General features: G+C 41.6%; 2 protein-coding genes across 2 annotated transcripts in view; both read left to right on the top strand.

Moving 5' to 3' along the window:
• LOC126370589 (beclin 1-associated autophagy-related key regulator) overlaps nt 1-24,343 on the top strand; it is a 336,054-nt gene that overhangs the window by 289,779 nt on the left and 21,932 nt on the right. The gene's annotated exons all lie outside the window — the stretch shown is intronic.
• LOC126370842 (uncharacterized) overlaps nt 1-24,343 on the top strand; it is a 136,158-nt gene that overhangs the window by 108,963 nt on the left and 2,852 nt on the right. Inside the window, exons 4-6 of the mRNA XM_050015918.1 lie at nt 21,753-21,875; nt 22,270-22,407; nt 23,121-23,241. Coding sequence (XP_049871875.1) covers nt 21,753-21,875; nt 22,270-22,407; nt 23,121-23,241 — 382 coding nt within the window. The remainder of the gene's footprint in view (nt 1-21,752; nt 21,876-22,269; nt 22,408-23,120; nt 23,242-24,343) is intronic.

Genomic DNA, 24,343 nt, shown 5'->3' with positions numbered 1-24,343 from the left:
TACTTTCTTTTTACAAGGCAATTAATTTCAGAGTTCTTAAGGAACATTGAATATAAAATATAGAATACGTATTAATGCATACAGGAAATATGTAGGTACTTACTGAAGTTTCCGACCCCTAAGGCCAGAAGATAAGGTCGAGGGTACTTGTGTTTTCCGCTACGTATTTGTCAAGATAAGGTTGTATATTATACAATGCGATACACAATATCATCATTGTCAGGGAGATTGACATAGTATCACAGAAGTGTATACAGGGTGTTAGTGACATCATAACGAAAACTGAGGGATGATTCAGACCATGATTCTGAGTTGATATCAAGTGGAATTTTCCGTCGCATAAGTATGCAAGTCAAAATAATTCAACAGAAAACTTTTTTAATTTTCATAAATTTTGTCAGGAAATTCCATAATGCTGAATAATAAAAAATGTAATATTAAAAGAAAATGTAATGTTTTAATAATTTTATTATTTTTAATTTAATTTTATTTTATTCAAAAAATAAATTCAAAAATATCTTTATTCAGTAGGTATTAATCTGACATGTTATATTTGTAACACAAATGAATATGGGTTACATGTCTGTAGTATATAGATTTTTTTTTTTATAAGTAGACAGTAACGTGTGATATCCGACATGTATATAGCACACTTAATATAAGTCCACCCATCCAAACCAAATCCTCACTCCCCTATTTGTTCCAATTGGCACAATATTAACACGGAAACGGGTATCACCTCACCGGAAGACGCCGAACATCAGCGACCAGGGCAAAATTGATTTTATTTCCGTCCCTTGAGGGGAGAACTCCCCCGGAATAGTTTAATAAAATTAATTATCCCGGATAGTTATGATTTCTGCGAAAACTCCCGATCCGTTGCGGCAAAGTTTAATTAAGGGCGTTTCTTCTTTCGTGTGGGTTATGAAGAGGATTACTAACCTTATCAACCCTGGTGTCAGGGCTATTATTGAGACGCCAAAGACTCCTGACATGGCTCATGTAACAACTACGTACTCACATCAGTAAGTAGTAACCGGGACCATCGGCTTAACGCGCGTCCCGAAAGACGGATAATCTTAATTTCGGACAATCAGGTGATCAGCCTGTAATGTTCCAACCAAACTACCTGGGGATCACATAGTGGTTTTTATGATGTCCCCACCGGGATTCGGACCCGGGATCTTTGGGTCGTGAGCCCAACGCTTAACCACTGGACCATGGAGGTCCTTAGAGTGATTAGGCATGTAAACTAAATTACAGGCTGATCACCTGGTGTGCTGTCAACCTGAAGTAAGTTGACAGCACACGTCAAACGGTTTGCATACCAGCGAGGTACCTTTTTGATTCGCCCCGGGTTATTCATTCATTTACTCCTTCTTCCTAAAATTAAGAGCTGTCAATCATCCGTCCCTTTTCTTTTCGGCGGATAAGAAAATGACATATATAACTTAAAGTTCTAATCCCGGTGGGGACATATCACAAAAATCACTTTGTGATCCCTAGTTTGGTTAGGACATTACAAGCTGATCACCTGATTGCCCAGAAAGTAAGATGATCCGTGTTTCGGAAGGCACGTTAAGTCATTGGTCCCGGTTACTACTTACTGATGTAAGTAAGTAGTCGTTACATGAGCCATGTCAGGGGCCTTTGGCGGCTCGATAATAACACTGACACCAGGGTTGATGAAGTTGGTAATTCACCTCACAACCCACACTATAGAAGAAGAATTAAATTACTAAGTATTCAACGTACAACGTACACTCCATTAGGGAATTCGAGTGAGTTTCTGTATGTATGATAAGTAGTTACAATTTCGTCGAAAATCCCCTTTCCAACTGACTTCGTCTCGCCTAATTTTAATTAAGGCGTAAGAAACTATCCGTTTTTGGAATTTGCATCGCGTAATTAATTTCCATTGTGTTAAATATGATGCCGTTGTGAGAGTTGCTCAAATGGAAAGACTTTGTGATGTTTGTAATTGATACTGGGATGAGATAAATGTGGATGAGGCGAAGTTTTAATGCACTGTGACCGTGATGTATGAGTTTTCGTATGTGGCGAGAATATACCCAGTCGAGAATTTTGGTTAATTTTCCGTTTTTTTCTCATCTTTATTACTTTTCTGTTAGTGACATCGTCACGAAAACTTTGAGCAATGATTCACACCATGACTCTGAGTTGATATCAAGTGGAATTTTCCGTCGAAAAGTATGAAACTAAAACAAAACATGAATTTTCCGATAGAAAATTTCACTTGATATCAACTCGGAATCATGTTCTGAATAACACCCATACATACTTGTATGGTACGAACTTGAACATGGTGTAAGTGAAATCGTAACGTGTACTGAGGAGTACGATTCGGCTCATGATTCTGAGTTAATATCAAGTGGAATTTTTCATCCAAAAAGTATAGAATGGAAAAAATATAACTTTATTTACACCATAAACAAAACAGTTTCGGAACAAAACTATGAAACAAAACAAAAATTAAATTAAATAAAAATAAACTAAAACAGATAAATAAACGCCTCCAGATAAATCCGATTGTTTAATGTATCTCGAAATCTGGGTCGCTTGTGGTTATTTATATTTTCTTAATATCTATATTAAACCATTGAGTATTTTAGAAAACCCTCAAAAAGAAAGAAAGGAAAAAAGGATAGAAGAAAAGAAGGAAAGGAAGGAAGGAGGAGGTTGTAAGGATCGGCTATCGGGAGATCGAAATAAACAAGTGTTCGCGTACATCTGATTTATTACTGCCCATAATTGATATACAATAATACAATATAATTATGATCTACTCTATACTAGAGGTACACAAGTAAGTACCTTACCAAAATATCTACCTTTTGTTGTTAACAACCTCATACTTGTAAAACATAAAATGAATTTCGGAAAGTTATAGGTATTCCGGCAATCCCGTATCCTGAACATGCGACCCCGACGGCGAAAGTTGGGCAAAAATTCGGTCCCGCTTCCCGATATGCGATGAACGTGTCATGGGTTGAATAGGTATTTCATTAATTATATTTGGAATTTACACATTACTCGTATGCGAGGAGGTATGTCGGTTGCGATCAAAAGTTATTGTTGGGAAAATACTTCACAATGTAGGTACTGTTGTTCGCACTTTGGGAACGTTCTCGGCAGTAAAAAGGTGCAACACTAAATGTACTTTAAAAAAATACATGATAAATCTCGACAACAACAAGCAACTTTCGCAAAGGCCGGTCATAGGATGGGTGACCACAAAACAAAAAAATAAATCATCTCGAGCTCCTCCGTGCTTCGGAAGGCACGTTAACCCGTGGGTCCCGGCTGCATTAGCAGTCGTTAATAACCACCAATCCGCACTGGGCCCACGTGGTGGTTTAAGGCCCGATCTCCCTATCCATCTATAGGGAAGGCCCGTGCCCCAGCAGTGGGGACGTTAATGGGCTGATTATGATGATGATGATTTGAATAATCTGATTTGATCGATCTACTCTGAACCAGCGGGCGTGTATTAACTGTTGTGTATTAAATGTTGCGCGGTCAGCGTTATACGGAGCAGGCGCACGTTACTTTGCTCCGCGGTTATTTTGCCAAAACTAGTGCTAAACCTTCACTTATAACCATAATATTATACCAAAACCAAGTATAGTGTACAGTTATAACAGTGCAGCAAACAGTTTTGAATTATCTCAGTTACTTTTTAAACTACAACAAAAAACGTATTTAAAGTGAATATTGCAACGGCCGCGGTACTGACCTGCGCAACATCGTCGCATACCGAGTGCACCTGTGAGTGACCAGTCAGGCGCGGGGTCAACGAACGACCGCGTGTGACCCTTGCTACGACGGAGGCGTCTACGCACCATCTACGCGCCACCTACGGTTGTAGCTGCAGCTACGCGTTGCACATTCATCGCGCGCCGTGTTCGTGGTAACCAGTCACTGTGAGATACCTACGCAACTATGAGTACGGTAAAGTGTGCGGGTTGTATGAGCGAAGTTGATTGCAGAAGGCACTTGCTTTGTAGTCTCTGCAATGAGACTTACTGCCTGGATTGCGCCAATATTAGTGAGGAGCGCTTTTATGGCACTATGACCGCCGAGCGCAGAAGTATTTGGAAGTGTCAGGCCTGTTATTGCAAGCAGCCAAAAAATCTACATGTTAATGTGGACACCCCTGTGGCGCGTCATGCAGGCCTTGATGATGAAAATGTGACCATACGTCGTGCTCCCGTGGCCACCCAGAGCTCACCATATGCATGTATGGACAATACATTCATCGAAGATTCTATGAATCCTGGAGGGCTACGAGAATTCATTAGGGAAGAGTTAAGTACCGCGTTATGTGACAGATTAGCTGATAAAATAAGCGACACCATAACCAACAAGATTGCTGCCTTGTTAAATAATGCTGTCAGTAATTTAACCAGCAAACTTAGTGCCATTGAGGACAGGCTGTTACTGTTGGAGCGAGCTGACGTTAGCTGTGGGGAATCCCATTCTTTGAATAGTCAAAGTTTTATACCAGTGACTAAGAAGAGCAAAACTGCAGATATCGTGAAGAAAGGCGGTGAAGGTCCCCGGCAGTCGCTGAAGCAAGGTCCTCCGAGCGGCGGCCGCTCGACTAATGTAAGCCCAACGGCTACCGATTCTGTTCCTGTTGCGTACACTGAGGCCCCATCTCGAGACACCAACTCTGGAGAGGAAGGCACATGGACTACAGTGACTAGGAAAAGGCGGTCTCGCGTCACTTATGGTTCCGCCACGCCCGGTAAAACACAGCTTGTTGCCTCCGAGCGGACCCGCCAACTGCACCTGTATTATGTGAAAACGGGGACATCGGTAGATCAAATACGTGACCATCTGGACACCATATGTGGCCGTGCTGAAACCATCTCAATCGAGCCTTTGAAAGCCAGAGGTAACTATGCATCCTTTAAGCTTACTATAGCGTCTGGCTCGGCTGATAAAATCATGGCACCTGAAGCTTGGCCACAAGGCATCTGTATAAAGCCCTGGTCGCTGCCCTTTCGTAAGGCCCGCGATAACAACAGTAGCGAAACAAAGGGTAAATAGTCGTTCGAGTATTAAGTTCAGACTGGCAGCTTATTATCAGAATGCACGTTGGTTGAAATCAAAGTTGTTTACATTCCGAACAAACCTCTCATTGCTGGTTGATGTTAATCTTGTTGCGATAACTGAGACGAACTTGGACAGCTCAATTCACGACGCGGAGCTCTGTACCGGGGATTGGAAGTTATTAAGAAGAGACCGGGTGATGCGCGACGGAGGAGGTGTTATGCTAGCCGCGCGCTCCCCATTACACCTTGAACGCATTCAGTCTTATGAGTGTGAGCGGTGTGAGGACATCTGGGCTAGATTCTCGATAAACGACTCCTATGTATATGTCAACGTTTTCTATATCCCGCCTTCAGCAAGTGACGAGTGTTATTTCGAATGGTTCAACAGTGTTGAGCAAGTGTGCACCAAACACTCAAGTGCAAAAATATTAATCTTAGGCGATCTAAATTTGTATAGTGCCAGCGATTGTGTCAATAATTATTTCCACTGTTTTTTAGCTATGTGTAACTTTTACCAGTATAATAGCGTGATTAATAAGAATGAAAGATGTCTAGATGTGGTGCTGACCAGTGAAGAAATGGCAGGTGCTGTTCAGGTATGTGCAGCTTCCCCATTAGAAGTACTCACAAAAATCGATCCTCATCATCCGCCACTGATTGTCAAAATAGAGTATGCGAATTGTAGGGCGCCTAGAATTGACCCATCAAACGTGGACAGGAATTTGGATTGGAACTTTTCCAAGGCAGACTATTACCAATTGTACCTCCTGATCCAATCGGTCGACTGGCAAGCTTTGTACGATATCAAAGATACGGAACTCGCTGTAAAATATTTCTACGACACTGTTTTTAATATTTTTGATAGCTGCGTCCCTAGAAAGGTGCGAGATGAATCCAATGCCGTCAGATCCTATCCGGTTTATTATACACAAGCCATAATTCATGATATCGGCTGTAAAGCCTATTATCATCGCCTATGGAAAATGACTTCTGAGCCCACGTATTATAGGGAATTTGCACGTCTTAGATGTAGAATCAAAGAAGACATAGTAAAAGCCTATAAAAGCTACATGCACAGGATCTCGGATCAAATACGTATGAATCCGCAACAATTTTGGTCCTTTGTAAATGGATTGCGAAACAGTGGTGGTATTGAACCCAAGGTTACGTGGCGTGGTGACGAGTTTAGTGGAAAGGGCGCAGCTGCAGCATTCGCTGAATACTTTGGCTCAGTGTTCCTCTCTAATGAACCCTGTTTGGACTGGGAATCAGCTGGTTCCATTTATGACTCTGGCTCTAATCGTGTCCATATAAATTCTATCACAGAGGCGGATGTACGCGCTTCCATTAAAAAGTTAAAGCCAGCTTCTTCACCGGGGCCAGATGCCATGCCTGCATTCGTAATTAATGGTTGTGCCGATGCGCTTCTCAAACCTATTACTTTCTTATTTAATTCAATTCTCGACACTGGTGTTTACCCTAGACGCTGGAAACAATCCCGCGTCATCCCTATTCCTAAGTCTGAATCGAGGCTTGCGGTTGAGAATTATCGTCCTATCGCGATTCTATGTTCTCTTGCGAAAGTATTCGAAATGACGATGCATGCCCATCTATTGCCCCAATGTCAACCACACATTTCTGATGCCCAGCATGGTTTTTTGCCTCGTAGATCGGTTTCTACTAATTTGGTTCATCTTGTGGACTACATTTCAACCGAAATGGATAGCGGGAACCAGGTAGAGGTTATCTACCTCGACTTTCAGAAGGCATTTGATAAGGTGGATAACGATGTGTTGTTGGCGAAGCTGAGCATTTTGGGTTTTTCACCGAAGCTATTAAAATTATTCGCGAATTACTTGTCGGGGAGGGAGCAATTTGTAAAATATGGACCGTTTGTGTCAGATAACTACCGGACACCATCTGGTGTGAGTCAAGGCTCAAATTTGGGCCCCCTGCTCTTTTTACTCACTATAAATGACCTTCCAGACGTAATTTTAAAGTCAACCGTGCTGCTGTTTGCTGACGATATTAAATTAGTCAAGTCCATCAGCGGTGATGATGATTTAGTGGCCCTTCAGGAGGACCTTTGTCGAGTATACGATTGGAGTGTAATGAATAAATTATACTTCAACGCCGCCAAATGTGAGGTGATTAGTTTTACACGTTCGCCACGCCCGCGTGAGTTCACCTTTAAGTTGGGAGATGTCCCGATAGTCAGGGTGACAAGTGTACGCGACCTCGGAGTACGTTTTGACCAGAGGCTCACCTTTAAGGACCACATCGAGTCGATCGCGATCGCAGCTTACCGTCGCCTAGGGTTTGTACTTAGGAACGCCACCGCCCTCTCAGACGAGGCGACTTGCACTCTATATACGTCGCTTGTTCGGAGTATATTGGAAACGAGCTCTGTTGTATGGATCCCATATGAGAGGAAATACAACCTCATTTTGGAGCAGGTGCAGAAACGTTTTCTGCGTTATTTGTACAAGAGGAGGTGCGGGTATTACCCATACATGTATCCAACGCTCTTTCTCCAGGGTCGCTTGGGTTTTGACTCATTACAACTGCGGAGATACCTAGCACTTGTCAGATTTGCCCTAAGTATCATCCGGGGTAAAACTGACAGTGCCTACCTGATTGAGCGCTTGGTGCGTGTGTTTGTGCCGACGTGGCGGGGACATCCGCCGCGCCGCGCGCCACCGCTGCTGATGCAGCCCGCTGCGCGCACGCAGGCGCACCGCCACACGCCGATATTACGTGTCTGTGCTCTTCTCAATCTCGTTCTCGCGTCCGCACCACATTGCGACTTGTTTGTGAGTGCGATTGGATGTTTGTTGAGTGAATGTGCAAAAGCATTTGAAAAATTGATGCCTGTCAGTAGCATAAGTTAAATAATAATTATTTTATTGTTATGTATTGTCTCAATATTATTAATTGAATTGTTTTGTTATTATTTTGTGTATCCTTCCTTTATTATTGTTCAATTTATCATTATAATATTGTAAATTTGTTTTAGGCCCATAAGAATCTTGTTTGTAACGCAATGGTTTATACTGTAATGTTGCAAATGTCTATATAAATAAATAAATAAATAAATAAATAAATAAATAAATTAAACGATTGAGACATGTAGAGGAACAAAGAGAAGTGTGGCAGGATCGAAGCAAATGGAATTCCATAGTCTCTGCTTACCCAGGTGTTTATAAATATATGTATATTTACCTTTAAACTCTGAGTATAGGAATTAACGCGAAATAGTAAATCTGAGTATAAAATAAGTACATTCCTTCCCTCTTTCCATCCGTATGATTTCAACTACTTACTTCCGCTTCAGGGTGTTATATAACTTCCACAATAACCATAATTTCCACTCAAAGAATCCACAGGTTTCTATTTCATATAGAATTTTCTTACTCAAACCTGCTTCCACCGTTCTTGACTCCGCCGACCATAGATCACAGAAACAAGGGAAATATGCCCTTGGCACTAAATAAGGCCGGGTTTCCACTGACACGGAGATGGGCGGAGAAGAGCGGAGATGTGCGGATTTGACCAATCACAGCGTTCGAGAGAGCGAAAAACGAAGACGCTCTGTCACTCTCTCGCTTACGGTGATTGGTCGACTCCTGCTCATCTCTACCCAGCTCCGCGTCAATGGAAACGCAGCCTAATCCGCATGTCGCATGTTAACTCACGACTGCGTGTGAAGCGGCCGCACGAAGGTATTTCTGTCTGGACCGCTACATCGCTTTACCCGACGTTCATTGCGTAGTTACACAAACGCTAGTTGTATTCGCGATACCGAAGAAGCTATGATGTGGAAAATTTTATAATTCCGTCGCCTCATATAATATGATCGTTTTTTGATGTGCCGTAGAATAGCGCGAAACTTATGTAAAAAGAGATTTGTTAACCTTTAGGCAGACAAGAACAGACTACAAGAAAAAAACAATTTGAAATAGAAAAGCAGCCAGTGCCCATACTATTAAAGAGTTTTTACTACGGGAAAATTCCCATTTTGAAAACATTCCCATTTTGGGAACATTCCCATTTTGGGACCATTCTCGGGAACGGCACATCCGTGACTTCGGTCCCACCGGCTATGCTCCCGCGGCTTTTCTCTATAATAAGAACTCTGTGCCGTCGACCCTTTTCCATCCTTTTCTGTCGTTGTTTTAATTTGGCCCAATGTTTGTTTACTCTTTCGCGGACAGCCGTTTAGGTAACACATTCCACCCTTTTTATTATCTGTTGGCTACTCGCGAAGTATCAGGCCTAAATGGGTTGGGAAATTCGTTTGTTATTAGACGGACATTTTGGATTCCAGCTATTAAGTGCTATATCAGGTTAAGTACTGAGTTATGTTTGAAATATGCACTATTTTTAACTAGCTATTTTTGTATTAGAATCAGAATCATTTATTCAACGTAATTATCACTTAAACAAACTTATTAAAGGTCAATTTACCATATTTGAAACTACATTTCGCAAGGTGTTATTATAGCTAAGGAGAAGAAATGACAAGAAACTGCAACAGCAATCTTTTAAATCAATGTGTATATCATCATCATCATCATCAGCCCATTAACGTCCCCACTGCTGGGGCACGGGCCTTCCCTATGGATGGATAGGGAGATCGGGCCTTAAACCATCACGCGGGCCCAGTGCGGATTGGTGGTTATTAACGACTGCTAATGCAGCCGGGACTAACGACTTAACGTGCCTTCCGAAGCACGGAGGAGCTCGATATGAAAACTTTTTTTTTTGTGGTCACCCATCCTATGACCGGCCTTTGCGAAAGTTGCTTAACTTCAACAATCGCAGACCGAGCGCGTTTTCCGCTGCGCCACCGAGCTTCTCATTCAATGATGATAAACTTATATTATACTGGGTGTTAGTGACATCGTAACGAATACTCAGAGGGATGATTCAGACCATGATTCTGAGTTAAAATCAAGTGGAATTTTCCGTCGCAAAATTCATGATTTTTTTTAGTATTTTTTTAATTATTTTCAATTCTATACTTTTGCGATCGAAAATTCCACTTGATATTAACTCAGAATAATGAGCTAAATCAGCCCCCTCAGTATTCGTTACGATGTCACTTACACCCCGTACCAGTACATACAGGTCCCAAACCCTAAACATTCATATCACGTGGTTTCCAGGACTTGTGCCCGATTAATGGCAATAGGCCCGCCCCTTATTATATGGGACTGAAACAGCCCGCAAGGAGTGGGTGTATGTTGTAACGCCTCTGCTGCCATCTATGCCGCCAAGCCGGAAGCCAGCCAGCCAGCCAGCTAATCATATCTTACCCGGCACCCGCCTAGCCAAACTTTTTTTGCTAACATTTTGTAAGGGGAAACTCTGCCTGTGATTAAATAAGAAGACTGAGTATAATTTTTCCAACTCTTTATAATGTACGGTCACGAGCATTAATATGTATACACTTTGGTACCATGTCACATTAACTTTTTTGACAAATTGAACTGTAAGTCTCACTAAATGTCAAATATGTTAGTGCGACAGAGTCCTAAAGTGGGTACATTACATTGCTCATGACTGTGCCCTCTAAAGCACAGATCATCTTACTTTCGGATAATCGGGTGATCAGGCTGAAAGTCCTAACCAAACTAGGGTTTTTGTGATTGTCCTCACTGGGATTCGGACCTAAGACCTCCGGTTCCGACTTATCTTCCGCTCGGGTGCAATGCTGGGGAAAAAATGAAATTATTTACGACATCACATTAAAAACCTCAACAATAACAGCCTAGTATTTCTCCACTATTTAATGGATGTTATTGTACATATAAACCTTCCTCTTGAATCACTCTATCTATTAAAAAAAACAACATCAAACTCCGTCGCGTAGTTTTAAAGACTTGAGCGTACATATATAGGGACAGAAAAAGCGACTTTGTTTTATATTATGTAGTGATAGGTAGGTATGTTTATGTGATTCTTACGAAATAGAAATCATTACATTGCGTACCATTCCGGCTCATTGGAGAGGAGGAAACGACAAGTATTTAACGCATTTCGGAAATCGCTTTTTACCCGACTAAAGCATTCGAGGAAGGGTATTGTTACAAAATGTATACCTTCACATATGAAGGAATGAAGGATGTGAAAGCAAGGGAGAATTCAGGGATCGCGAAGTACGAAAATCCCGTGAATGTATAATGTAGATTTTAACAAATTCTATTCGTTTTCCTTCTTACTTTTTAGGGGAGTTCGGCACTTAAGGTACATTTTGTCGTTATTTTTTTCCTTGTGTCGAAACATATACATTAGGCTTCGGTGCTGTATAGTGAAAGCCACGTAAGCGGCTTTGGTTTTTACGGCTTGTAGCCGGGGCCATCAATATAATGTGCATTTCAAAGATGAAGAACAAATGACACATAACACATAAGATCTCGTCTTTTTCCTATTGGTACGGTACGTATAAATCTAGGTACATAAAACAGAAAAACAGAAAGTTTCAACAGGCTGCCTCATTGCTCAAACAGCAGTTTCTGAATCATCCCCTAAAGTTTTCGTTACGGTGTCACTAACACCCAGACGTACAGTCATGAACAATATCAGGTAACCACCTTAGAACCCTGTCGCACTATCATGTTTGACATTTAATGAGACTTACGGTTTAATTTGTCAAAAAAGTTAATGTGACATGGTTTCAAAGTGTATACATATTAGTACTCGTGACGTTGAGTGAAGTTGTACTTATAGTTTGTACCTGCAATCTTTCAATTTTTTTACATTTTTCCCTCACCTTATGGTTGTCTGGAAGAAATCTCTTTAAGCGATAAGGCCGCCATTTGCCATGTACTTAGTTAAGACTCTTTCTGTAATTATTTCTTTGTATTTTGGTGCAATAAAGTGTATTTGCATTGTATTGTATTGTCCCTGTGACTCGCCTCTTCCGTCCTACATTGCCGTATCGATGGCTTCCAACTAACACGAGTATAGTACTTACCTACATAATTATATTATTTATTCGAGTATACGTTATAGCCTCGTATTTGTCTGTCATATTACGGTTTACGGCGGAAAGTATACCAAAGTCGCATGGTTACATTGAGCGTATGATTGGAGTATGAAATATTATGGCTTTCTGGAAATGTTATGGCTTTGCTATGTTTGCCATGGCAAGAAATAACTTCAGTCCATCGTGTAGAAACGGACACTATCCCTTACTTGACTTTTTAAAATGCCCGGGATGATAGGCTTGTGAAAGCCTTTTATAATATTATAAAAAATAAAAAAATATATAGAACTTTTGGCATTAACTTGGTCGGACAAATTTTTTTTTTTTTTTTTTTTTTTTTTATTTATCCTAGATACAATTTAATGCTACATTTTAAATAGGAGCGCTAAGGCCTACAAAATTTAAGACAACACCCCTGAGGGTGCCAGTGCGCGAACCTCCGATCAGGGCGGAGTCTGTGAGGATTACATTCGAAAAATTTACTCGACCCTACTGGGTCAATAGCGATAAGTTCTCAATGAGGGAACACATTTACCACGCCGGCGGGGTCGGTATCCGAGTTCTGAAGTGCGCCTCTATGGCTAGAAAAATCGGGTCGTCGCGATCGTATATTACGTCCTTCGGGCGCCGATGCTTTCAGTAAACTATATTGCTCACAAGTATATCCCTATTGGGGTAGCCAGAGGTACATCCATCGCAAGATGAACTAAGTACCCACTCCTCATCGCTTTCTGTTAGACCAACGTGATAGGTGGTGAGCCGTATCACCGTCTATAAAGGCCGAGCTAACAGTGTGAAAAAGTGCACTTACATCTCTCTCTCTCTATTTAAGAGCTGCGCTCTTATCGGTGGAGTAATCGCCATTCCTCTCTTCCCGCCAAAACCTTCACCTCCCGATACGACATGACCTGCACCTTCTCTTTTATTTGTTTCATAAATGTTATCCTAGGTCTACCCCTTCCTTGCACTTACATACTTAACATAAATCCAAATGTGTTTTTTTTAAAAAGGCTTTAAAAAGGCTTTTCGCTATAAGGCGACGATACACAACAACAATTTCCTCATTCAAGTTACAGCTGTGTGTAAAGCCTTTACTTGGCAAATCCTCGGCTCGTGTTTTTCCGCCCAGTGACGTGGAAAATTTAACTTTCTGCTCCTCAGAAGATGTATTCAAAGAGATGGAGAATACAATGTTTGATGTTATAAGTATTGTTTGATGATAGGCTTGTGAAAGCTAGGATTTTTAGGATTTTTTAACAGCCGTTTGGTTTGGTTTGAGAGTTAAGCTTACCATCTGGATGTCCGAGTTCGATTCCCCATGGGGACATTGTAGAAATCACTTTGTGAGACTGCCCTTGTTTGGTAAGGACTTTTCTCACCGGATTGTCTGTAAAAGTAATTATGGGTCCGCGATTCGGAGGGCACGTTAAGCCGTTGGTTACGGCTATTAGCCGTAAAATCACCTCCACCAGCCCACAGTGGAGCAGCGCGGTGGATTATGCTACATACCCCCTCCGACTGATTGAGGGGAGGCCTTTGCTCTTTGGTGATTTATAGTGGCCTGTAATATTCCTCCGTGGATCAGTGGTTGAGCGTTGGGCTCACGATCCGGAGGCCCCGGGTTCGAATCCCGGTGGGGACATGTCACAAAAATCACTTTGTGATCCCTAGTTTGGTAACGACATTACAGGCTGATCACCTGATTGTCCGAAAGTAAGATGATCCGTGCTTTGGAAGGCACGTTAAGTCGTGGTCCCGGTTACTACTTACTGATGTAAGTACGTAGTCGTTACATGAGTCATGTTAGTGGCCTTTGGCGGCTCAATAATAACCCTGATTCCAGGGTTGATGAGGTTGGTATTCTAGCTCACAACCCGCACGATAAGAAGTCATCACAAATTTAAGAGCCACGCTCTTGTTGGTGTAGCATTCTCCATGCTACTTTTTTAGGGAAAAATAGACGGCAGTATGTACACTCACATATGTATAATTTTACCGTTACGTCATCTGTTTTTTTAACCGACTTAAAAAAAGAAGATAGTTTTTTTTATTGGAACCCAACTTTTGACTCACGAACTAGCCACAACTAAACCGCGCTCAATTATTGAAAGCTTCTCTGTCCCAAAGGAAGGGGACCTCAGATATGAGAGGGGGCGGGGGTAATCCTAAATAGCTGGGGGGGGAGCTGTCTCAACTCCGAGGGGGTAATCATATTTGCAAAGTTTGCGCTCAAGAGAAAATAAAATATTTTGTTGTTCGTTATACGGTTGTTAGCGAGACCTCTCGATAGATCCATGATAACAGTGTTGCTACAATGTTGTTAGAGCTAAACCAGGTCATTATTTCTTCACAAAGAGATAACGAGTATTCGCGAACAGTTCTTTTATCCGAGTTGTTGCGAACTCCAAATGAGTTGCAGAGATTACGTAGTTGTTGCATTATGAACTGTAGTCTCTTCCAGTGCTTTATTCTTGGTACAAATAATAATCGTAATCATTTATTACAAGTGACAGTTTTACATAATATTTATTTTTATTTATTTATTTTAATTTATTTTTATTACTATTAGCTAAAACATCATCATTACAGATTTCACTTAACCTAATGCGATAATGATAGCGATATTAGAAGGAAGAACAACATGAAAAACAATCACAACAACAAACATCAATCACAACAATAACTTAGCATCAAATAAGTTCGACCAACGTGATAGGTGGTGAACCGTATCGCCGTCTAGAATGGTCAAGCTAACTGTGTTAGTGAAAACTGCACTTAAGATAAATTAATAACTCATTGGTTTAAGTCTGGACAATGATTCTGAAAATATAAAATCTCTAAATATTATATCGTCCATGGAGAGGCAAAATTTATCATCATCAATTTAAGAGCCACGCTCTTGTCGGTGCAGCATTTTCCATGCTACTTTTTTAGGGAAAAATAGGGCAGTGGTTTTCCTCTTGCCTTCCGCCTTGCAGTACTCTGTCTGACGCAAGTGGGATGGCGCCCAGAGTAGTCTATTACAAAGCCAATACTAGGACTCCAAAATTACGCAAGGCAAAATTACGTAAGCCAAAAGGCAGTTTCAGGAAAAAGCCATTTAAAGTATTTTTTCGTGTTACTGTCATATTTTTTAACCATTTGTCCAATTTACATGACTTTAATGTAAGTTTAGGTAGGTATGTTGTTTTTGTAATTTTATTTGTTTAGTAGAAATACATAATTATTATTATCACATGAACTGCTACTACTGCGTTTTAGTATATTTTGGCGCTTTGCCTTTCCAGTGACGATATAAATTAGTACTCAATATTATAGATAGGATTGAGGAGGTCGGTGGCGCAGCGGTAAACGCGCTCGGTCTGCGATTGTTGAAGTTAAGCAACTTTCGCAAAGGCCGGTCATATCTATAATCATCATCATCACCAGCCCATTAACGTCCCCACTGCTGGTGCACGGGCCTTCCCTATGGATGGATAGGGAGATCGGGCCTCAAACCACCACGCGGGCCCAGTGCGGATTGGTAACTATTAACGACTGCTAATGCAGCCGGGACCAACGGCTTAACGTGCCTTCCGAAGCACGGAGGAGCTTGAGATGAACTTATTTTTTTTTGTGGTCACCCATGTGGTCACCCATGTGATCCATCCATAGGGAAGACCCGTGCCCCAGCAGTGGGGACGTTAATGGGCTGGTGATGATGATGATTATAGATAGATGGTGCCGGCGTTATCTTAATGACGATACATAGATTGAAAGAATTTCGCATGGACAGGATGAGGATCCGGTGGTGTAATGGTTAACACGCTCGTCCCGGCTTGACAAGAGCTGCGGGTTCAAGTCCCGTCCGAGTCAGATATTTTTTCAATTTAAATTTTCTCCTTTTTTTTTGTTCAGGCGGGGCTCGCTTTCCGGAGGGCTTTTTGACGTTTGATATGGGTTTTTTTTTCAATATTTATGTGTTTTGATGTATTTTAGTGTAGGTTTTTAATTTGACTGTTATATATTTTATTAACATTTTAACTATAATGAATTTTCTCCTTGTGAGATTTCCTAAGCACGGGTAAGTACAATACTTAATAAATAAACATTATAGGTATACAAATTAACTCGATTAACCTTCATCTATAATTATTAGGTACATAAAACCCATATGTTCGAAATTTAAATGGCCATAAACGATCCGTTATATAAACCCCATCAATAATTAAATGGGTCTCGAACTTCCGCCATATATGTACTTCCGGTATTTAATAAACCATTTCGCATTTTACCAACAATGGACCAAATGCGATAAGCGTTTCAAAGTAGGCATTTTGCGTTATCTTTTTTCGATGCGTGCATGTGATGTTTGACTTTGATCCTTGTCAAAAACAATTAACAATTTTAATTTTATTGTGATTATTATTTTCTTTTACGAGATCTTTGACAACCCACAAGTAATTAATTATTCATACATACATACGGAGGAGCTCGGTGGCGCAGCGGTAAACGCGCTCGGTCTGCGATTGTTGAAGTTAAGCAACTTTCGCAAAGGCCGGTCATAGGACGGGTGACCACAAAAAAAAGTTTTCATCTCGAGCTCCTCCGTGCTTCGGAAGGCACGTTAATCCGTTGGTTCCGTCTGCATTAGCAGTCGTTAATAACCATCAATCTGCACTGGGCCCGTGTGATGGTTTAAGGCCCGATCTCCCTATCCATCCATAGGGAAGGCCCGTGCCCCAGCAGTGGGGACGTTAATGGGCTGATGATGATGATGATGATGATGATGACATACATACATAAATTTACGCACACCTTTTTTTACGTGACTTATTCTAGATTAGCCGCAACGTAACATAAACATATACAGCCTATATACGTCCCACTGCTGGGCACAGGCCTCTCCGCAAACAACCGGAGGGGGTACGGAGCATACTCCACCACGCTGCTCCACTGCGGGTTGGTGGAAGTGTTTTTACGGCTAATAGCCGAAACCAACGGCTTAACGTGCCCTCCGAAGCACGTAATCATCTTACCTTTTCAGACAATCAGGTGATTCAAGCCTGAAAAGTCCTTACTAAACAAAGGACAGCCTCACAAAATGATTTCGACAATGTGGCCATCGGGAATCGAACCCGGATCTCCAGATCGTGCGCCTAACGTTACCGTTGAGCCTAACATTACAATATATGATAATGTTTTATTAAACAAAGGACAATCTCTCAAAGTGATTTCGTATATGTTCACATCGGGAATCGAACCCGGACCTCCAGACCGTGAGCCTAACGCTTTTACCACCAGACCACGGAGGCTGTTAGATTTGACGTAAATAACATTAACTACTTGGACGGACAAATGGGGAGCTCTGAGAGCTCTCACTATTTACTACCGGGGTAAGCAGGGGCTGTGACGAAACAAAGAACGCATTCTTCGAACAGGGTTATCACGCATTCTAATAATAATCCAGTTAATTAATTATTATATGTCATTTTTTTAATACCGCTACAATAATATAATTTATTACGACTTCTAGGAATTAAGGTTCATTCATCATATCCAGCATACATCGTATAAACAGTGGTTGCAAGTAAAGTTGTCTTTGGTTACTTGTGGCTCTGCCCTCCCCGTTTGGGGTTACGGGCGTGAGTTTATGTATGTGTTCAAGGAACTGAAGAACTTCATATTCATAACCAGTTTACAAGGTGAGCTTAACGGTCAAGTCGAGATGATTCCGGGACTTCCAAACTGCCATTACGACCCCGTTCACAACCCTCTGGGATCACCAACTTTCTCAGGGAAAGCCAACTTTTAATCTTTGTTATGTTTGTTGTTTGATTCCTGTAAGTGACCTACCTGACGGCACAGAACAGCATAGAAGATAATAAGTTTGAGATAATAAAAAAATAGGTATTATTAAACACAAAGTCTAGTACATTAAAAAAACAGCCTATATGCGTCCCTGTCTAGGCACAGGCCTCCATTCAATCAACCGAAGGGGGTATGGAGCATACTCCACGACGCTGCTCCACTGCGGGTTGGTGAAGGTATTTTTACGGCTAATAGCCAGGACCAACGGCTTAACGTGCCCTCCGAAGCACGGAATCATCTTACTTTTTCGGACAATCAGGTGATTCAAGCCTGAAAAGTCCAAACAAAGGCTGTCCTTTGTTCCTCCCTCCTCCCTCCCTCTTGTGAGGCTGTCCTCACAAAGGGATTTTGACTATGTCGTCATCGGGAATCGTATCCGGATCTCCAGATCGTGAGCCTAACGTTAACGTTGAGCCTAACATTACAATTAATGATAATATTTTAACGCATACGCATACGTGGAGGCTGGAGTGGAACATGTTCGACGGCACAAATTCGGACCTTATTCAGGATCCCTCGCGGAGGGTCCCTGGCTTTGACTCCAAGCGAAAAATCTGAACACGACTGAACCGGTGTAGGACCAACCATGGAAAGTCAAACCATCACCTATATAAATGGGGCTTAAAGGAGTCGCCATACTGTGAATGTGGTCACCCGGACCAAACCATATCTCACATAGTGATCGAGTGCCCTCTGCACCAGTTACCAGGTGGTATAGCCGAGCTGCATTGTGTGACGGATGCAGCAGAGACTTGGTTAAGGGAGCTTAAGCTGGATATTTGATCCACGCAGGATATTTTATTTATGTCTGCCATACGCAATAATAATAACGCATATTTATGGAACACGACCTTAGTGCCTCACCCAGTAGGGTTCCACATAATACCAGCGTCGTGGTTCACGCAGCAACATATGCCAAGTGAGGCCCTGTTCTCTTAAGACGTCCACCACCACTCTCTCTCTCTCCTTGGCATTTATTATTCCCATCTGATGGTGGGGTCTGCCTTCTTCGTACTTCTCTTCCACTTCGCTCTATCGGACGTGTCGTTCTCGGAGACATTGCACATACACAGGTCCTTTTTGACCACATCCGCCCATCTTGTTTTTGGTCGTCCTCTTGGTCTAAGCCCTGGTATGTTTAGATTGGCTGTAACGTTACCCACATAATCTGGAGGTCTTCTTTTTACGTGCCCAAACCAACGGAGCCTGCTCTCTAGTAGCTTTTCGGAGATGTCGCGTACGCCGAGACTGCCGCGCAAGTAAGACGTCCACCACCACATTATGATTATTCCAACGAACATCCTCTATACCTTTTTGTAATTGTTCTGTTTTTCTGGCTTCCTTTTATAATAAACAATTTCTATTCTATTCTACTTTACAATAGCTACAATGCGCGGTTTGAGTAGATCAGTCAAAGTACAGAAGCCAGTGATGTGGCGTTCATTAGCATAGTGATGTAGCAGTCAAGATTAAGCCGATCGATTCTGGGGCCTGTTTAATAAAACTTACAATTGTAAATTACAATGACAATTTGATGTACATTGCGGAGTGTGTGATCACAAATATTTTGCAGTTTCAAATTAGCTACGTAATGAACATCAAATTGTCGTTGTAATTTACAATTGTAAGGTTGTTTTTGTAATTGTAATTTACTGTTTTATTAAACAGGCCCCTGGTCTATCTAACTGTACGTTCTTTCTCTAAGTGCCAGCCGAGCAACCTGGCACGGTAAAGTACTTCTGTCTCTCTTCTTATCGTGTGAGGTGGAATACCAACCTCATCAACCCTGGTGTCAGGGTTATGATTGAGCCGCCAAAGGCTCCTGACATGGCTCATATAACGATTTCTCACTTACATCAGTAAATAGTAACCGTGACCAACGGTTTAACGTGCCTTCCGAAGCACGGATCATCTTACTGTCGGACAATCAGGTGATCAGCCTGTAATGTCCTAATCAAACTAGGGATCACAAAGTGATTTTTGTGATATGTCCCCATCGGAATTCGAACCCGGGGCCTCCGGATCGTGAGTCCAATACTCAACCACTGGACCACAGAGGCCGTAATTTATTACTATACTTAAACAGTGGCGTTCTCAAGCCTTTTTCACCTGAACACAGATGAAATGTCTGCAAAATGACAATTAATATTCCCGTCGCAACGTATCGTCTCAAAAACCCATGCATCTTCTGCCTCCCAATAAAAAAGCTATTTTATCACAGAAATATCGGTTCTTGCGCTCACGAACCAGCCATTGGCGTCCGAGCAACTAGCAAAATAACGTGGCTAATTTAAAAATTCTCGACGCGTACGAGACTTGGCTCTTCTCGGCTCGAGCTCGAGACACAAAGGGCGATATATATGAGCGCTTACACGCCATTGAATTATGCAACAAAAACGCGCGACGACACCACCGCCTATGAAACTTTAAACAATGCATGCCTCTGTTTATACCGGCGATGCCACACGAGTCGTACCTGCGCTGTGAATTCTCCCCGAACAAAACATCCCTCTCAAGAACGAGATCAAAAGCAGTATTACTCCCCTCTCCTTACCCCTCTCTCTGCCCTTAATATCCTTTTATTTCTCGAAATTATAAAGGCTTTACCGCATTTAGAATTTTTCACGAGCGCAATTAAACTTGTGACAGTTGCCACCAATGCGTATCAGGCGATCTCATTTGGGCTCGTCAGGGCGGCTATTGTTTGCGCTTTTTTCAACAAGATGAATTTCAGATTTTCCCCGCAGGACTCAGCGGTTTAGTTGTATGGTTTTACAATTTGTGCGCGTCCCGGATTAAAATTGGGACGCCATTAATGAATGCTTCACTCTGAAAATTATTATCGATGATCATTTACTTAATCTGAAAGCAAAATTGACCATTGTTGGACAGTCTCAACCCCTTCCTTGTCTTTTATCTATAATGTTTTCCGCGTCTTTTCGGTAATGTAATTTGTAACCAATTTGTAACGCGCTCGGTCTGCGATTGTTGAAGTTAAGCGACTTTCGCAAAGGCCGGTGATAGGATGGGTGACCACAAAAAAAGTTTTCATCTCGAGCTCCTCCGTGCTTTGGAAGGCACGTTAAGCCGTTGTTCCCGGCTGCATTAGCAGTCGTTAATAACCACCAATCCGCACTGGGCCCGCGTGGTGGTTTAAGGCCCGATCTCCCTATCCATCCATAGGGAAGGCCCGTGCCCCAGCAGTGGGGACGTTAATGCCTGCTTCCACTCGACTCGGCCTCAGCTGAGCATTTTTGTATTTTAAGTTGACATTTTCGTCCTCGACTTGAGGACTTTACACACTGACGTCAAGCATATCATACTGCCAACAAAAAAAGTGATGACATGCCTCCACTGAACCTCACTGGTGTAGGCGAAATAAGATGGAAGCGACATTACTTACCGATTTTAGCTGTGTTCGAGGTCTTCCCTAAAGTCGCCTCAACTGAGAATGGAGTCGAAGAAGATTCGAGTTAAAATCATATACAATACATCACTAATTTAAGAACCACGCTCTTGTCGGTGTAGCATTCTTCATGCTGCTTTTTAGGGGAATATAGGGTAGTGGTTTTCCTCTTGCCTTCCGCCCCGCAGTAGGTACTCTTGTCTGACATGAGAATAAACTAAAACTCTAAAACCAATAATTTAATAATAGTGAATTGATCCAAATTGGGTGTATAATAATAAATACCTATTTGATTATTTGTATAAACTCTATTATTTTTATAACTCTATTTTTTTATATACTCCTCAAGATATATATTGAAAATAATGTCTGTCAAATCATGATTAAAATTCTTATTTCAAAAATGTTATCCCACTTGTTCCAGAGCACGGATGCAAGGAGTTCCGTTGCAAGCAGCGCGAGTTCTGCGTGAGCGCCGACCTGACGTGCGACGGCGTGGATCACTGCGCAGACGGCTCCGATGAGGACACCGCCTCGCTCTGCCCCGGTCAGTTCAGGGATATTATCTATTCATCTCTAATATTTGCAAGAATCAGTGTGTCAATGATTTTAGAAGATTTTTGGGTCTTTCGTACAAGGAAAGCAACCTGAAAGAATCTATTTTATTCAGGATTTTATTTGGAGCGTATTCATCTCATTTGATATCGCGGTTGACTTTGCTAACTGACGTATCTGTAATTTTTTGTTAAACAAATTTTGTCAATAAGGCAAAAAAAAATTGCTAAAAATTGCAGATACTGTACAGTTTGTACAGTACGTATCTGCAATTTTAATTTTTTTTTTTTTATAGATTTGCATTTTAACGCAGTACCTTTATTCTTTACTACTGGTGTGGCTAGTGGAAATAATTTACTAACAGTGTTGCCTTTGTAATATTTCAGAGACGGGCGGCGGCGGCGCCGGCAACGCGTGGGTGGTGGTCGGCGCAGGCGCCGCCGCGCTGACGGCGCTCGTGGCGGGCGCGGCGCTGTGCTGCGCGTGCCGCCGCCGCGCCGCCAACCAGCGCACGCATCTACACTGTTAGTATCTCCCTTCCTCTTCTGTCGTGTGGGGTGATCCATACTCCTGAGGGGTTAAAAAAACCAATTCTTCCAAGAAAGTAATAGGTATTTCAATTTGACATTTGCGCTTAAAGTAAGTGCGCATCAACAAATTTAATGTCAAATAGTAATAGGTAGTGTTTTATCCCATTTTCACAGAGACTGATTACCTAAAGATTTGACAGGTCCGGTTTTTTTACAGAAGCGACTGCCTGTCTGACCTTCCAATCCGCGAAGGGAAATCCAATCCAATAGAGGTTAGGTCACATACCTCCGAAATGCATTTCTCGGCAATGTGGGTTTCCTCACTATGTTTTCCTTCACCGTCACGTGATAATCGTTTATAATCAGAAGAATTTGAAAACAAATTCTAAAACCATTGGTTTAGGCCCGTGCTGGGATTCAAACCTACGACCTCACATGAGAGTAAACCGTCTCTTCCAACTGAGCTACTTCATTCTATTCTTAAATTCATACCCTTACCACCTCACAAATAAAAAATAAACCAGGGATGAACGTTGGTATTACTATTACTATTAAATACTTATATTTGACAGCCAAGCAAAATTCAGTCGAATTGTATGATAATTGTCAAATATTTAAACCCACGTTCATCCCTGGTTTAGTTTTTATTTGTAAGGTGGTCAGTGAAAAAGCTAGTAAATATCATGATTCGTGTATGTTTCCTGCAGTACAACAAATGGCGAGTAGCAACGGCGCCGGCGCATGCAAGCCGGCGCCTGGCTCGCCCAGCGGCAGCGAAACGAGACTGCCGGGAAACTGGGCGCACCCTGCGGGCCCGCGCGGGTACAGGTACTTACACACTATATTTTATTTTTTATTTTTATTTATATACACACTTTTTTTTATTTATTAGGCAATTACAGAAGTGCACAACTTATGTAATTAACATGCATGTAGAATTTGATTAGGTAGTTAAAGAACAAAAAAAAAAACGGAATAACAAAAGGTATTAAAAGTTACAGCCAGGCAACACTACAACAAAAAAAAGAAGAATAGGTACAAGAAAAAAATACTTTTTTGACAAAAAGGGAACCATGTAAACTAACGGTCATGACTAGATGATTGCACAATGAGTTTCTTGAACTATACCTACTTACTTATAATACCAGATAGGCACCTCTCCACTGCAGGGCAAAGGCATCTCTCTTTCTTCCACTCCTCCCGATCTACGGCTTTCTCTCTCCAAGATGTCAAGACATCACGCTATCTTTCTCTCGGTCGGTCACGACACGACGTCTTCTTCTTCTATCGTATGGGTTGTGAGGTGGATTACCCCATCAACTCTGGTATCAGGGGTGTCTGGTGCCTCGACGTCGAGATAGATAGATCACATTTAAAAAAATCGACACAGACAGTAGTATAGCGGCCCGTGCACAGGGCAGCCAAATAGTTAATGCCATTTCCATAATCTTCTTATCGTGTGGATGGCAAACTAAATAGTATCGGCCCAAAACTTGGCAATTTCCATAATTAAAACACATAATACCGGGTTCTTATCGCGTAAAAATCATGGATATGAGACTCCCGATACTTACCTATTTATTTTTGATATTATATACAATGCCATTTCCGGCAAATCTACAATAAGTGTATCAGATTTTGAATTTAGAACTGAGTACTTTATTATTATTATTCTTCACGCGGGAATCAAAACAACAATCTAGTAGGTACATAGTTCCGAAATAATGGTAAATGTGAAAAAGACTAATGTATTTATGTTTTACACTAAATGCGCTATATGTACGGTCACGAGCATTAATATGTACACACTTTAGTACCAGGTCACATTAACTTTTTTGACAAATAGAACTGTAAATCTCACTAAATGTCAAATATGTTAGTGCGACAGTCCTAAAGTGGGTACATTATATTGCTCATGACTGTACGCCAT

Source organism: Pectinophora gossypiella, chromosome 1 (assembly GCF_024362695.1).
Source record: "Pectinophora gossypiella chromosome 1, ilPecGoss1.1, whole genome shotgun sequence".
Classification (NCBI taxonomy): Eukaryota; Metazoa; Arthropoda; class Insecta; order Lepidoptera; family Gelechiidae; genus Pectinophora; species Pectinophora gossypiella.
This window is presented reverse-complemented; position numbering and strand designations above follow the sequence as displayed.